The sequence below is a fragment of the Rhodnius prolixus genome, unplaced genomic scaffold (genome assembly GCF_049639745.1).
Source record: "Rhodnius prolixus isolate KJV_2025 unplaced genomic scaffold, Rpr scaffold_5, whole genome shotgun sequence".
NCBI lineage: Eukaryota > Metazoa > Arthropoda > Insecta > Hemiptera > Reduviidae > Rhodnius > Rhodnius prolixus.
The window spans coordinates 18,199,219-18,212,203 of record NW_027411624.1 but is presented as its reverse complement, the minus strand read 5'-3'; the positions used below and the strand labels follow the sequence as shown (position 1 = coordinate 18,212,203).

At 28.7% G+C, this 12,985-nt stretch overlaps 1 protein-coding gene across 1 annotated transcript in view; it reads right to left on the bottom strand.

The window, feature by feature from the left end:
* Positions 1–10,761: 10,761 nt before the first annotated feature.
* The window catches only part of LOC141457772 (tetraspanin-18-like), an 84,505-nt gene continuing 82,281 nt past the window's right edge, over positions 10,762–12,985 (bottom strand). Inside the window, exons 7-8 of the mRNA XM_074135019.1 lie at positions 11,728–11,895; positions 10,762–11,085 (exon numbers count right to left, since the gene is read on the bottom strand). Coding sequence (XP_073991120.1) covers positions 10,942–11,085; positions 11,728–11,895 — 312 coding nt within the window. The 3' untranslated portion in view covers positions 10,762–10,941. The remainder of the gene's footprint in view (positions 11,086–11,727; positions 11,896–12,985) is intronic.

The following is a 12,985-nucleotide window of genomic DNA, read 5'->3' as shown; positions in this document are numbered from 1 at the left end:
AGCCTCCTGGTGAAGTTTTTATGTGAGAATGATCTTTCTAATACTATTTGAGTATGTACTATAAATGTCAATAATTTCACGGAGTGTACACCAATAGAACAGATCTCCTGTCCTGCAACTCATAGCAGTTTGAAAAATGAAGGAAATGCAAAACTCAAAAATTTTATCACCTTTTATCTTCTACATAAATGCAGATAGAAAGCTGGAATTGTGCACAATTGTAGTGGTAAAGGAGTACTACCATTGTATGTATTTTTGCAGAGATTACACTTGTAGGAAGCAGATACAGTAATTCGAAGTATGAAGGAAATGCAAAACTCAAAAACTTTACTAACTTATATCTCCTTCATAAATACAGCTAGAAAGCTGGAATTCTGCGCAATTGTAAAAGTAAAAGAGTACTATAGTTGTACATCTTAACGCAGAGCTTACAATAATAGGACATGAGACACAACAGTTTGAAGAATAAAGGAAATGCAAAACTTTATCACCTTATATCTCCTTTACAAGTACAGCTAGAAAATGGGAATTGTGCACAGTTTTAGAGGTAAAAGAGTACTACATTTGTAGGTCTTTTATCAGCGATTGCGTTGATAGAACGGGAGTTATAGCATTTTGAAAAATGAAGGAAATGCAAAACTCCCAAACTTTATCTCCTTAATAAATACTGATACACAACTGGAATTGTGCTCAGTTTTTGTGGTAAAGAGTACTACAAGTGTATGTATTTTCGCAGAGATTGCACTAGCATGACAGCATATTTAGTAATTCGAATTATGAAGGAAATGCGAAACTCCAAAACTGTATCACCTTATATCTCCTTCAAAAATACAGCTAGAAAGCGGGAATTCTGCGTTAATAGTAGTAATAAATGAGTACTATAATTGTACATATTTTTGGAAAGTTTGAAGTGTAACATTTAGTTTGGAACCAGTTAATGAGTTTTTGGGCAAAATCAGCTCACTTGAAGTGTAAATTTACTAAATTATTTTTTCTGTTTTTAAGGATTTACTGAAAATGTTGCAATGATTATTTTTAAACCACGTACGCTCTTGGATACGAGTAAATCTATAATTTTTAAAATATATTATAAATTTGCAGAAAATCAGATGAACGGACGAGCTCTTTTCTGTACAAACTTTGTGTTTTTTTATGATTTTTTTCTTCGTTTCGTTACCTGCGGTAAAATAAACTTTTATGAGCTCTAGTGCCAGGATTGTTTATACTTAGATTTTTTAACTTCCTTTGTTAAATTATGATCGTTTTTCTGCTGTATTCTTTATTTATTAAGTGATAAATTAACATTAATTGAATTGCTTAGAAATAAAATATATATTTTCTTTTTTAAAAAGATGTAGAACTCCCCGGGGCGTAAAATAATATTTAAGGTAATGATTATATATCATAATCAGGTATTAGGAAAGGAAATGTTTTTCTATCATCGGTTACTAAGTATCTATTTAAAGGAATATTTTGTTTGTTTTTTGGCTAAATTCAATTTGCAATCTTAGAACTAATGACTAAACGTTTTTTTATGAATTCTTACATAATACAGTACTTGCGGATCTATCGATAATTTAATTACATTTATAAGGGTTTTTGAAATTGTTAAGGTTTCCTCCAAAGATATGACACTAGTTCTACGTGCTGATAGACAAAGGTGACACAACCGTTGGATAGTTTCCTTCTCTATTTTGCCTTGAAATGAATGTGTTTTATAATTATATATAAAAAATTCATGTTTTTTTGTTTGTTTTTATCTGCAGTAATGAAAGGTAGACAACGCAAGTTAGTGAATAGAGTTAAAATAAGGACAACTTGGCCGCAAAATGAAATTAATACAACTGAACCCATTTCAGAAGAGGAAGAAGAAACAGGTTTCAACGCTTGGTTACAATCTGGTACTGGAGTTGAATGTATGAAAATATTTGTTATTTTAAATTCCATTATTGTATTTACAACTTTTTATTGGTCTCATTTCCCAAATGTAGTAAATGATTTTCTTGCTTTTTTTGATTAATAAAAAAATATGGCAAACACAGGGCAGATTGTATATGGCCTTATAATATTTATTGTTGTCATTTGGTACACGTTCGTAGTTCTACGCTATGCTGACAAATTTTTTAATGAAGCCTACAAAAATCATCTGAACAATGAAAAAATAAGAAATAAGCTTGGGAAAAAGAGTGAAATATTAAAAAGTAAAAATGAAAATTCAAAATATAAAACTGTATCTAAACACTCATCATCATTGGTCATTAGAGATAAAGATCATCAAATTCAAGCATGCCAAAGTGTCACAGTTTTTACATTTCTTCGTAATTATAAATATTGCCCTTATGAAGAATAATTTGTTGGTTAAAGTAATAATTTATTTAATAAAGTAAACTTGTCTATTGAAACCTAATTGTCGTAGCATAAATTGCAAATGAGGAAAGTGCTTTCGATTACATAATATATAGCTGTCATATTCTAACTACCTTTATATTGTTTTCCGATACGCATCACTTATCTCCTTGTGGCAAAAATATTTTAGGCACTTAGATCTGTTGACTGTATTTTTTCAATTTAAGATTAAATAACATTGATTAGAAAATATTTATTCGTTTTGAAGAGAGACCAGAGTACTTTGATTAGAAGTGAAATATCATTTTAGATAAACTAAGATATTTCAGAAAGTACTAATCATCTTTAAATTCAACTGGAATTTTAAAATTATACTAATTATTGTATTTTAAAGTTCATTGCGTATTTTGGGAACAAAAATTATATAAAATTATAACTTGATCATTATTTGATTGAAATAAACTTTATACATAATTATTACATTTAGTTCTTGCATTTATCTAATTTCTGACAACTTTTCCTTGTCACTTTCTCACTCTTATTTATATTAGAACATCTGCTCTAAAAGAGTTGAGATAATCTTACATCTTACTGAAAATCACTAATTTACTTTTTTCGTCAGAAATTTACTACTTGTAAAATGTAATAGTAAGTCAAAAAGTAAAGAAATTACTTTTTTTCAGGTGGGCTTTACGTCCAACTGTGGTGAATTTGTAAAATGTCAAAGTATTGTAATTCGTGTTTTTCAGACTGAGGCAGATAGCAAACTATATTTTAGTAAAAATCTTAGTGTAAGATTTCTTACACTAAGATTAAAACATAAAGTGAACTTAACATACATCGAATGTTATTAAAATTATGGTGATAGAAAGTTAACAAAAATTGAGGTTTGCGAAATAATTTCTTTTAAATTATAAATAATAAATATATAAATTTACTATCCTATTATTCAGCATTATAGCTTAAGTGTAGGATCTTTTTTTATGAACAAAATAAATAATTACTTTACAGTTTCATTAACATTTTAAATTCAATGACAGAGAATCAACATTTATTACGTTACTTCAATCAAGGCTGTAACTAGGTAAAGTAAGTCCATTAAAAAAGTAAAATCATTATTACGCTTAAATTTTAATACAATTATTTTAATATTAGAATACTCAATTAAAATTATTTTATTTCCAATACTCGAATAAAAAAAATTATAAAAGAAGAAATATAAACAATACTTCCATTTAGGAAGGTAATTCACAAAAAAAAAAAAAACTGCATATTAATAATGTGAAAATATTAATAAAAACAATTAAAATGATATTCAATGTATTTTGCATACAATGCCTATTGTAAAAATAAAAATAAATAAGAACCAAAATTTACGAATGATATTTATGTACATATTTCTAAATATATTCATAAATACTTTTTGTAAGTTATAAATTTGTAAAATTAACATATTATGTTTTTTCTAATTTATTCCTCAATTTATTCTTTGTTTTCATGTTTTCCGCAAAATTAAAATGAGAGAGCTTGTCCCTCAGCTGCCTCTCTGTTTATCTTGAATGATGTGGATTCCTTTGTATTATCTGCAGAACCATTAAAAGATCTAGAAAGAAACTAGTAAACCTTGGAAATTTAAAGTCTAAAATTGCTTAGGGAAGAGAGGGTAATTTTTTATACTTGCATTTATTTTAATTATGATTTACCACAGTACAATATCTGTTACTGTGATTCACATGTGACAAAATTCCTTTCCTCCAAGGTAAGAATAGCCAAATAAATTTTCATTTTTCTGTGTAACCCACTTAAATGTTCCGTGTTACTTACCTCGTAACCTCACAAAACCTGCGACATATTCTCAAAAAGGCATTAATTTTTCTAATTTTCTTTTAGTTAGCTTTTCCCTCTTCTTAAAATTTTAATCAGTGAACTAAACAAACAATAACCCTCCCATCATGTTAAAGTCCCTATTACCAGATGATGAGAGGTAAAGTTGTAGAGAATTTTCTCCTAAAATGCCTAAAATCCCACCCTGGACCCTCAAGAACTTATTCCTAAGAATTTGAATTTCGAACACTCTCCCTCCCTCAAAGGGCTTTGCTCTCGGGCTTGCAGTGAACGCTCTAAAAAAAGTCCCTACCGTCACATTCTCTTTTGTTCAAAAAATGTATTTTAATTCCATTATTGTATTTAAAATATTTTTTTATCTCATTTTTCAAACGTAGTAAATGATTTGCTTATTTTTTTTTGTTGGTTACGAATAGTTTCTTGAGCCTTCAGGGCGTTTGAGGAAAAATTCCTCTAAAATTTTATTTCTTAAACTGGTCCAGTAATTTAACCAATCTACCCTGTCTTAGTTGGTATTCTGCAAGAAAGTATACTAACAGGTTTCTTTCCAATACATTGCGTGTAGTGCTGACATCCTCGCCACCTCTTTTAAATGAATTTCTGCCATGGCTGAAAACACTGCCTTCCTCTCTACGTAACGATACTGATCACACCTTTAGACATTTTGTCAATAAAAGTTCTCTAGAAAGCTGGTTCATAAAGAAATGAATAATTTATGAACCAAAAAGCAAATATATAATTTTTACATTAAGAAGACTATAATAAACTCCGCTAATCCGAATGGTATTTTACTTCCGACTACTGACCACGCTTTTGAACTCAGCAATCATCCGCCAACGATTCACATAGGTCACTCTCAAAAGATAGGATCGTTTTCAATAACAAATAGATAATAAGAATTCAGCTGTTTTTTCTACAGTTCTTCATACACTCTCTTAAACTAAGTGGCACAAAAGTCAGATTCAGGGGAATGTGATTAGATGTTTGAGAATTATTGAGGAACAATTTAGAGAATAAGAGTCAAGAAATATGATAGTAAAATCTAGTATTCAGATAAAACCAGCGGTGGAAAAATTTGAGGAAAATAGACTGCACTAGTTCGGGAAAATTGGAATTAATTACGATTAAGTAGCTTTAAGGAAAAATTATTATTAAGAAATGAAATGAAAACGCAAGATATTAAAGTAATTTCAAAGTTCATTTTAATTTAGAAAATTTTCCCAAGAAAATAGATTTTTTTTTGGTGGATCAGCACAAGAACCATAGGCGCCGTTCCAATGCCAGAACAAAGCACGGTTTTAAGTGCTTAACTATAGAAGAGTAATAATATTGCAAGAATTTCGAATTTGGAGAAATAGGTTAACCGTAAGAGTAATCAAGCAAAGTTGATTTCTGTGTTTTTTCTTTCCTTGAAGATGAACTTGAAATTCCATTTGCTTATGTAGCATCACTTACTTTGATTGAAACAATTTTATGCGAATTACCTCAATGGTTAGCGTTAATTCTAAATGGTTAGAATTTCTAGGCGGAGGAAGATCCCGTGTTCCAATCCGTTAGATTTTCTCTTCCTGCGAGCTTGTTACATCACACTAAGCATTACACTAAAAAAGCTTTAAGTTGCAATGACTTACGATGTTGACACGCCTTAATTTAAAAAAAAAAAAAAAAAAAATAATCTGGACAATTATTAGAGTACATTGGCGCTTCTAACGTAAGTTAAAAAACGTTTTTCCGAATTTGACGGAAGCACAGTTAGTTGACCTGTCCGTAATTACTTGTCCATAAGTAATTTTTAACAAGCATTTAATAAATAACTAATCATGCTTAATAAAATTAAAGTCAGCCCTGAATTTTTCAATAAGATCTGAATTAAGAGACAGTAACTTTAAATAGCGTACAAGAAAATCGTGAATGTTAGCTACTTTTTTTTTAATCATTGATATTTATATTGGCAGCCTAAGCTTTAGATAATTCTATACATAACAAATAATAGTGATATTCAGTTTCGAATAAAACATGAGAGAAACTTTAATCCCAGGCGTTATTGAATGATCCATTTTAACTCTTAGGCGAACCCTCTCGTTTTTGCAAGGTGCAAGTTTTCCCAACATTATCAAATAATAAAATTTACAATTTCAATTGAAAACTGATATTTTATGTTTTCAGGTTGTACCTGTCTGATGTGGACGGGTTGAAGCTGGTACAGCGAAGTCCGAAAGAAACACAAATACAGAATTCACTAATTTTTGTAGAATCTTTTCTAATTTCAACAATCACCGAATATCTTTGTTTTATTGATTTATTTTTTCATCTTTAAATAGAATTTTGAAAAACTACATGGAACTCTACATTAAAAATCAAGTTTTTTGCTAGATGAACATTCTTTTGTAATTGGTTCAAGTCTTAAATTGGTAAAAATGTTTGCAATGATGTATCTATATATAAAAACATTAATTATTTGCCATTAAAATTTGTATAACAAAAAGTTTATAACTACTTAAAACAACCAACATACTATCTTATCTTCTGTATCATTATCATGGGTATGATTCGTAAAGAACACGGGAAATTATATTATAAATATTTTTATACATAATTCGGCCTTTCCACCATTTTCAGGATGTCTTGGTAGCAGTGAATTTACAGTGTGTAAAGCACAACCACAACACACACATACTTCCCAAATATCCAGTTTGTTAAGACTTCATTAAGAGGACTGACGCTGAAAACCGCTCGATAGTCTATAAATGAGACTAGCTAATCTAAATGTTTCTAATTTCAAACTTTGTTTATAGTTTATAACTAATTAATTAAAATAAAGAATGTACTTCCCACTTCATGCAAAAAAAAAAAAAAATTAATCATATAGGGTTCCTAACAGAACTGATCCAATTCTTATCTCATATTTGGAAGATCTTTTCAGTTCAATCCATTACTTTTAAAAATAAAATTATTTACCATTAAAACCTGTATTATAGCTTTTGTTATTTAAATAAATACTTTCTATTATGAAAAAAGTAATACTGTTTTTGTATATCTTTTATTTAGATAGAATAGATTTATTTCCATACAACAGTAAATACAGTAATTATTTACAATTCATGTTATATCTTAATCAATTTATTTTACAACATTCATCTGATAAAATATTTACATACTTTTAACATATAAACAAAACAATGAAGGCACATTATCACTGAATTACACCAAACATGATTCAAAAACATTCAATCTCAAAAATTTACTATTTTATGGAAGGTGTTAAATTTTTAATTATTACTTTAAGTATTTTGTGCAATTTATTTTTCTTATATACAAAGTGAAATAACAAAAGTAACATACTTTTTTAGAATAGTTTTCTAATATTTTAGAGTTTGTCTTATTTATTTCTTCTAAAGAATCAAATATGAATTACTTTTCACAGAATTTCCTTAATAAAAACACAGTAAATTGGTTTTTGATTATTGCTTGGTCATAAATAAAAAACACTCGATTTAAAAAATGTTTAAACTTCGATTTCAATATTTAATGTGCTATAAATAAGAATGAATTTCTTTAGCAAAATTATTTCATGGATCAAAAGAATCGAAAAAACCTTTTCGCAACAGTGAACACAACATTAGACTAAACTTATTCAAAAAATTTAGATTTTATCCTTTTTTTATTTTTAAAATATAAAAACATCTAAATACAAATTTTTTATATAAATAAAATTTCTTGATGCTTCACTTAGTGGGCTTATTTTAATATTAATGGTGCAACTGAATAATAATATCACATTGAAAGATTTTGAACTTCTTAAAAGTTTAAGTGATTTTTGTTAAAAAATTTCTATATGAACTGTCAAATTATTCATAAATTTACAGTAAATGCCAAGGAGAGAAATTGAAAATAAAAAAAGTAGTCACGCCGATAATAGATTCAATTAAGGCATGATGAGCGCTTAATCAGATTTGATAAAATTACATTTTATAATTCAGATGTTAGAAGGTGATTGAGGTATGCAATTACTTGGATTTAGCAAAAGACTCTTTTTATCAAATCTTTTGGGAGCCATGGATTGCTTCTTTAACATCTCTTAATCCAAAATCACCCCTCTTTCGTTCCCAGGATGTGACAAAATTTCTCTCCGACGAAAATCTCGCCGCTTTGTGATCACAGTAATTGCATTTAGTAAAAATCTTATTTCTTATAATGTGGTAAAAACGTTCAATTTTTCTCCCATTGTCATGCAGAGAAGTGCCGGCTACAAGGATGTTATGAAGATGATTGGCCGTTTTAGATAATAGAGTTCATAGTAAATGTAACCCTCCTTCTTCAGCCACACTTCTTCTCTTTGGCAGCAGCAATTAGATACTCTCGATCTGTACTAGAGGACCTAATCTTTCGAATTCTGTCTACCTTGACTTCTTATTCTTAAGACAGTGCATATTTTAGTCATTTCATACTTTCGAGCTGGTTTTGATGAATACAGAGGCCATCTGTCAATCTTTGTTTTTTAATAACAATTTTTTTATTATTTATCTGCAGAAGTCACAACATATTTAAAGCGTCAATTGTTCTGATCGCAATAACGAAAGTAGCATTTGATGGACTTTTGTCGTCATCCATCACAAAGAAGAAAACACTGTAAATATAAAAGTCAGAAACAATGAAACAATCCTGAATTATATTGAGATACATGTAGCATTACTGTTTCCAACTTCAAAAGTAACTACATACTTATAATCAACAGTACCTGATTGATTGCAAATTTTCGATTCATTTCCACTCTAATGCTGAAAGCTTACATCAAAGCATGTTACATAAAATAAAATAAAAAAGCAAATCACAAATATCAAAATTAATAAATGCTAGTTCCTTCAAAACCATTTAAATTTGTATAAGATTTTATTTTTAATAAGTTCTAACTCACTCCCGTAATTTATACCCTAAATCCAATGCGTAATTGTAATGTAATGTTGCATTATATAGTCCAACTGTTTCCATTAATACATATTAAAAGTGATTAACAAAATGATTATAATAAACAACAGCGAGGTAGTTGAATTCAAAAAGAGAAAATAATTCAATGATTTTATATAATTTTTTAGAACTCCACTCCAAAGGAAAATATCCCAAAAAGGTCAAGTAGAGAGAAAAATAACAGGTTTCAAAAGACAAAAAAAAATCATTGTCTGATTCTGCGAATTTAACTAACTACTGAAAGTTTAAATACAAAGGTTCTGGTTCGGAACTTTCATAATTGTAGTTTAAGATTTCTAGATTCGGTCCCACAAAATACTTGCTTTAGATAACACAAATGGTTTCGTACCACTTTATTGGCTTCTTGAATGTTCTGTAAACAAACAGACATTTTGAGGAAGGATTGAAAATTAAAATTATTTAAATGGCTCTTTATTAAAGGCGTTTAGAATAATATTACTATTATTAGAGCATCCTAAATTGCCTTTATAATGATGCTCTTAAAATAAGAACTTTGTTTAAAAAATTATAATAAATAATAATAATATAATTATAATCATAATAGTAACAGTTATAAAATATGGGATGGATTAATTACTTAACATATTTTGCAGATGAGTTACCAAAAATTGTTCAACTTTTTTTTTCATTTTATTATGTTTTATTTTAAATTTCAAAGATAATTCATAATAATGAATGTAAGCACAAACCCCTATTTCAAGGACATAAATTTGGATCAGGGCTGAAGGTGTGGGGAATCGCCTTTGCTAAATAAAAGGGAAAACTGGTAGAAACGTATTAAAACTGTCCGGTAGGACAGTTGTATAAGGGTTGTTATCTATAAGAAATCATTTTATGTAACTAATCCTTTGTAAAAATGAATCTTTCTAAATTATTGACAAATAATTGCACACGTCATACATATTATGAGAATCCAAATTAACTGTCCCAAAAAACATTAACATTTTACTTAAATCTACTTGTGCAAATAGAGAATTTTGAGCGCAATTGATATGCAATATTGTTGGGAATGTGTTATTTGTGTTTTTGACTGGCCCCCAATGGGCTTCCATTTAGTAATAAAAATAAATAATTTAAATTATTTGTTTGTTTTTTATTTAAAATAAGTTTTACGATATGAGTAAAGTATGAAGGTAATCAATACTTCACTTAATAATAAACTTGACTCTGTTTTACAGACCAGACAATAAACTAATTACAAAATTAACTGTAGGAAAGAAAGAAGAAAGAAGCATTATATATATAGTATATATAGTCAAATAATATTTATAAATACATTGTAGAGGCAAAAATATTCAACAAGAAAGAGATAAAGGCATGATCAACTTAACAAAATTACACAGTAAAAACACTATTTTCAAGGTACATTGCTTCTACTAAACATTTATTGTTCTTTCTTTTCTGTCTTTTTTTCTAGCGCTGGTTTTTATTTTTTAAGGTTGTTTAGTTTCACAGACAAGTAAATTCTTCATAACACCTTAATTTAATTACATGTTTTTTTGTGTGTTTCTTTATGGCATATGGCAGCTGCACTTAGTATCACGTATCAAAATCTGAAAATTGAGATACAATTTCGGTCGTTGATTGTTTATTTTTACACACGTATCTTAATGATGTTTAAAAAAGAGAGTACAATAGCATGGTCCCCAGGACGACATCACAATCAAAGTGTAAATAATCTCGACTTATCACACCATATAATTTGACATCTCACTTTTATTCTTCAATTATTTGCTTAAATTTGTACTGTACTCGTAGATACTGTTACTTGTCATACGGTTCTAAAGATTTACACAAACAAAACGCTAAAAATGTCGATAATAACTCCACGATTATAATACCAATCACCACATAAATAACTAAGTTCATATGTTCATATATCCTGTCCATAACAGTGTTGTAACAACCCTGAAACAAGAAACATAATTATTGCATAAATTGTATAAATTTTTAAATTAAGTTGTACATAAGAAACGTAAAATAATGTTACGCCAAAACGCTGATTCTATGAATCTGGATATTAGAAAAAACATGTCCATTTGAGTGGATTCCACTTCAATGAACAAAACACCAAACGAAGGATAAGTAGAAATATCTCCGGCTGTGATTTGGTTGATGTACTTTTAATGCTTAGTCCTCCATTTTGGGATATCATTAAACAATGCTCTTCGCTGATAGAAAGAATATTCCTGGTACGTACTTTATATTATCCACTTACTCCCAGTTTTCTACCTTTCTCCAGACTACTTCTAAATTATAAATCATCTTGCTCGTACCTAATGGTTGGTACCTAACCTAATTTGGCGTCAAATAAAGTAGCATCAAGAAAAGCTGATGCTCAAATAGGAGCTCGGGCCGACCACCAATGATTACAGATTGCAATAATACAAATAAAAATAAATACAAATGGCTGAAATTGAAAGGAATCTTTCTTCCTCTAGTAAAAAGATAATTTTGTTTCAAAAAAGATAAAATATCACTTTAATTTTTAAAATATTTTGACTGAAAAATGCTCTAAAATGAAGCCATGAGAAAGCAGGATTTACTTACTGTAAACATGAAAGAATTTTCTATTTTGGGACTTTTAGGACAATCTCGATCTAAAAGCGTTGCATTTGATGTCATCTTGCAGCAAGCAACAGGAACTTTTCTCCCTGACTGTTTGAATGTGTCCGATGTGTAGAAATCTGTATAGTTGTCAACTCCACAACATGACATCTGAAATTTAAAATAATCTCAGAATGCAGAAACTAACATAATATTTAAAAAATAAAATGAAAACAAATCATAATTATTTTTACTAATTTTGTTTCTATTGCAATTTTAAAGAAAAATCGAAAGTTACAAGTCATAATATAGTATTGACAAAAAAATTGGTGATAAATTCCTCAAAAATAATTACTCGTATTTCAGAATTGAATTTTTTGACTTAAAGTAAGTCATCTTCGGCAAAATAAATTCAGAATGTGTATAGCAAACAATTAGGCGCCTCTGGTAACCGAGCGGTACCGGATTTGATTCTCGGACTTGGCCTGAATTTTATTAAATGGAATAAAAATAAATTTATAGTTAAGTATGTTAGCTAACGGCTTCCGTCAGCGAAACCTGATCGGTAGTTAGTAAAGTCAATCTGAAATAAGGTATATTACTACTTACTAACTTACTTCTTAGCAATCACCGTACTACTGACAATTTTCTGACAATAATGAATAAATTCTTGTATAACTAAATTGAGGAATTTGTCAGCCAATTTTGTGAACAGAATATATTATTCCATACGAATACAAAACAACAAATATAACTTAATATGATATGAGGCCTACTGTTAATTCTTTAACTCGGCGTTGTTGTTATAGATAATATAAATTAAAGTTTGAAAATGAATGAATTATAATTACAAGTATTATTTATTTATTACTATGTAATTTTTGCTCACGTTAGACGAATTCAAGACTAAAATTTTGTTAAAACTGTTATTCATATCACGGCAGTAATAGACCAACTATAACTTTTCCTATTTCTTCCTTAATGTGCGAGTGAAAGTGATGATTATTCAGAATAAAGATAAATCACAAGAATAATTTGGAATAGAGTTAAAATGAAATGCCTTTTTAATACTAACTATGATCATGAGATACATCCTTTATTATTCTAACAGAAAAATATTTATGGGTGATAAAAGGCCAGCGCAAGGGTCTGTGACATCTAATACATTCTAAAAATATGATACTAGAAGTATGAATGAAAAAATGTTGGGTACTTGCTAATTTGTGTACCTTTTGGCGTTTAATCAACCCTTAAACTTAAC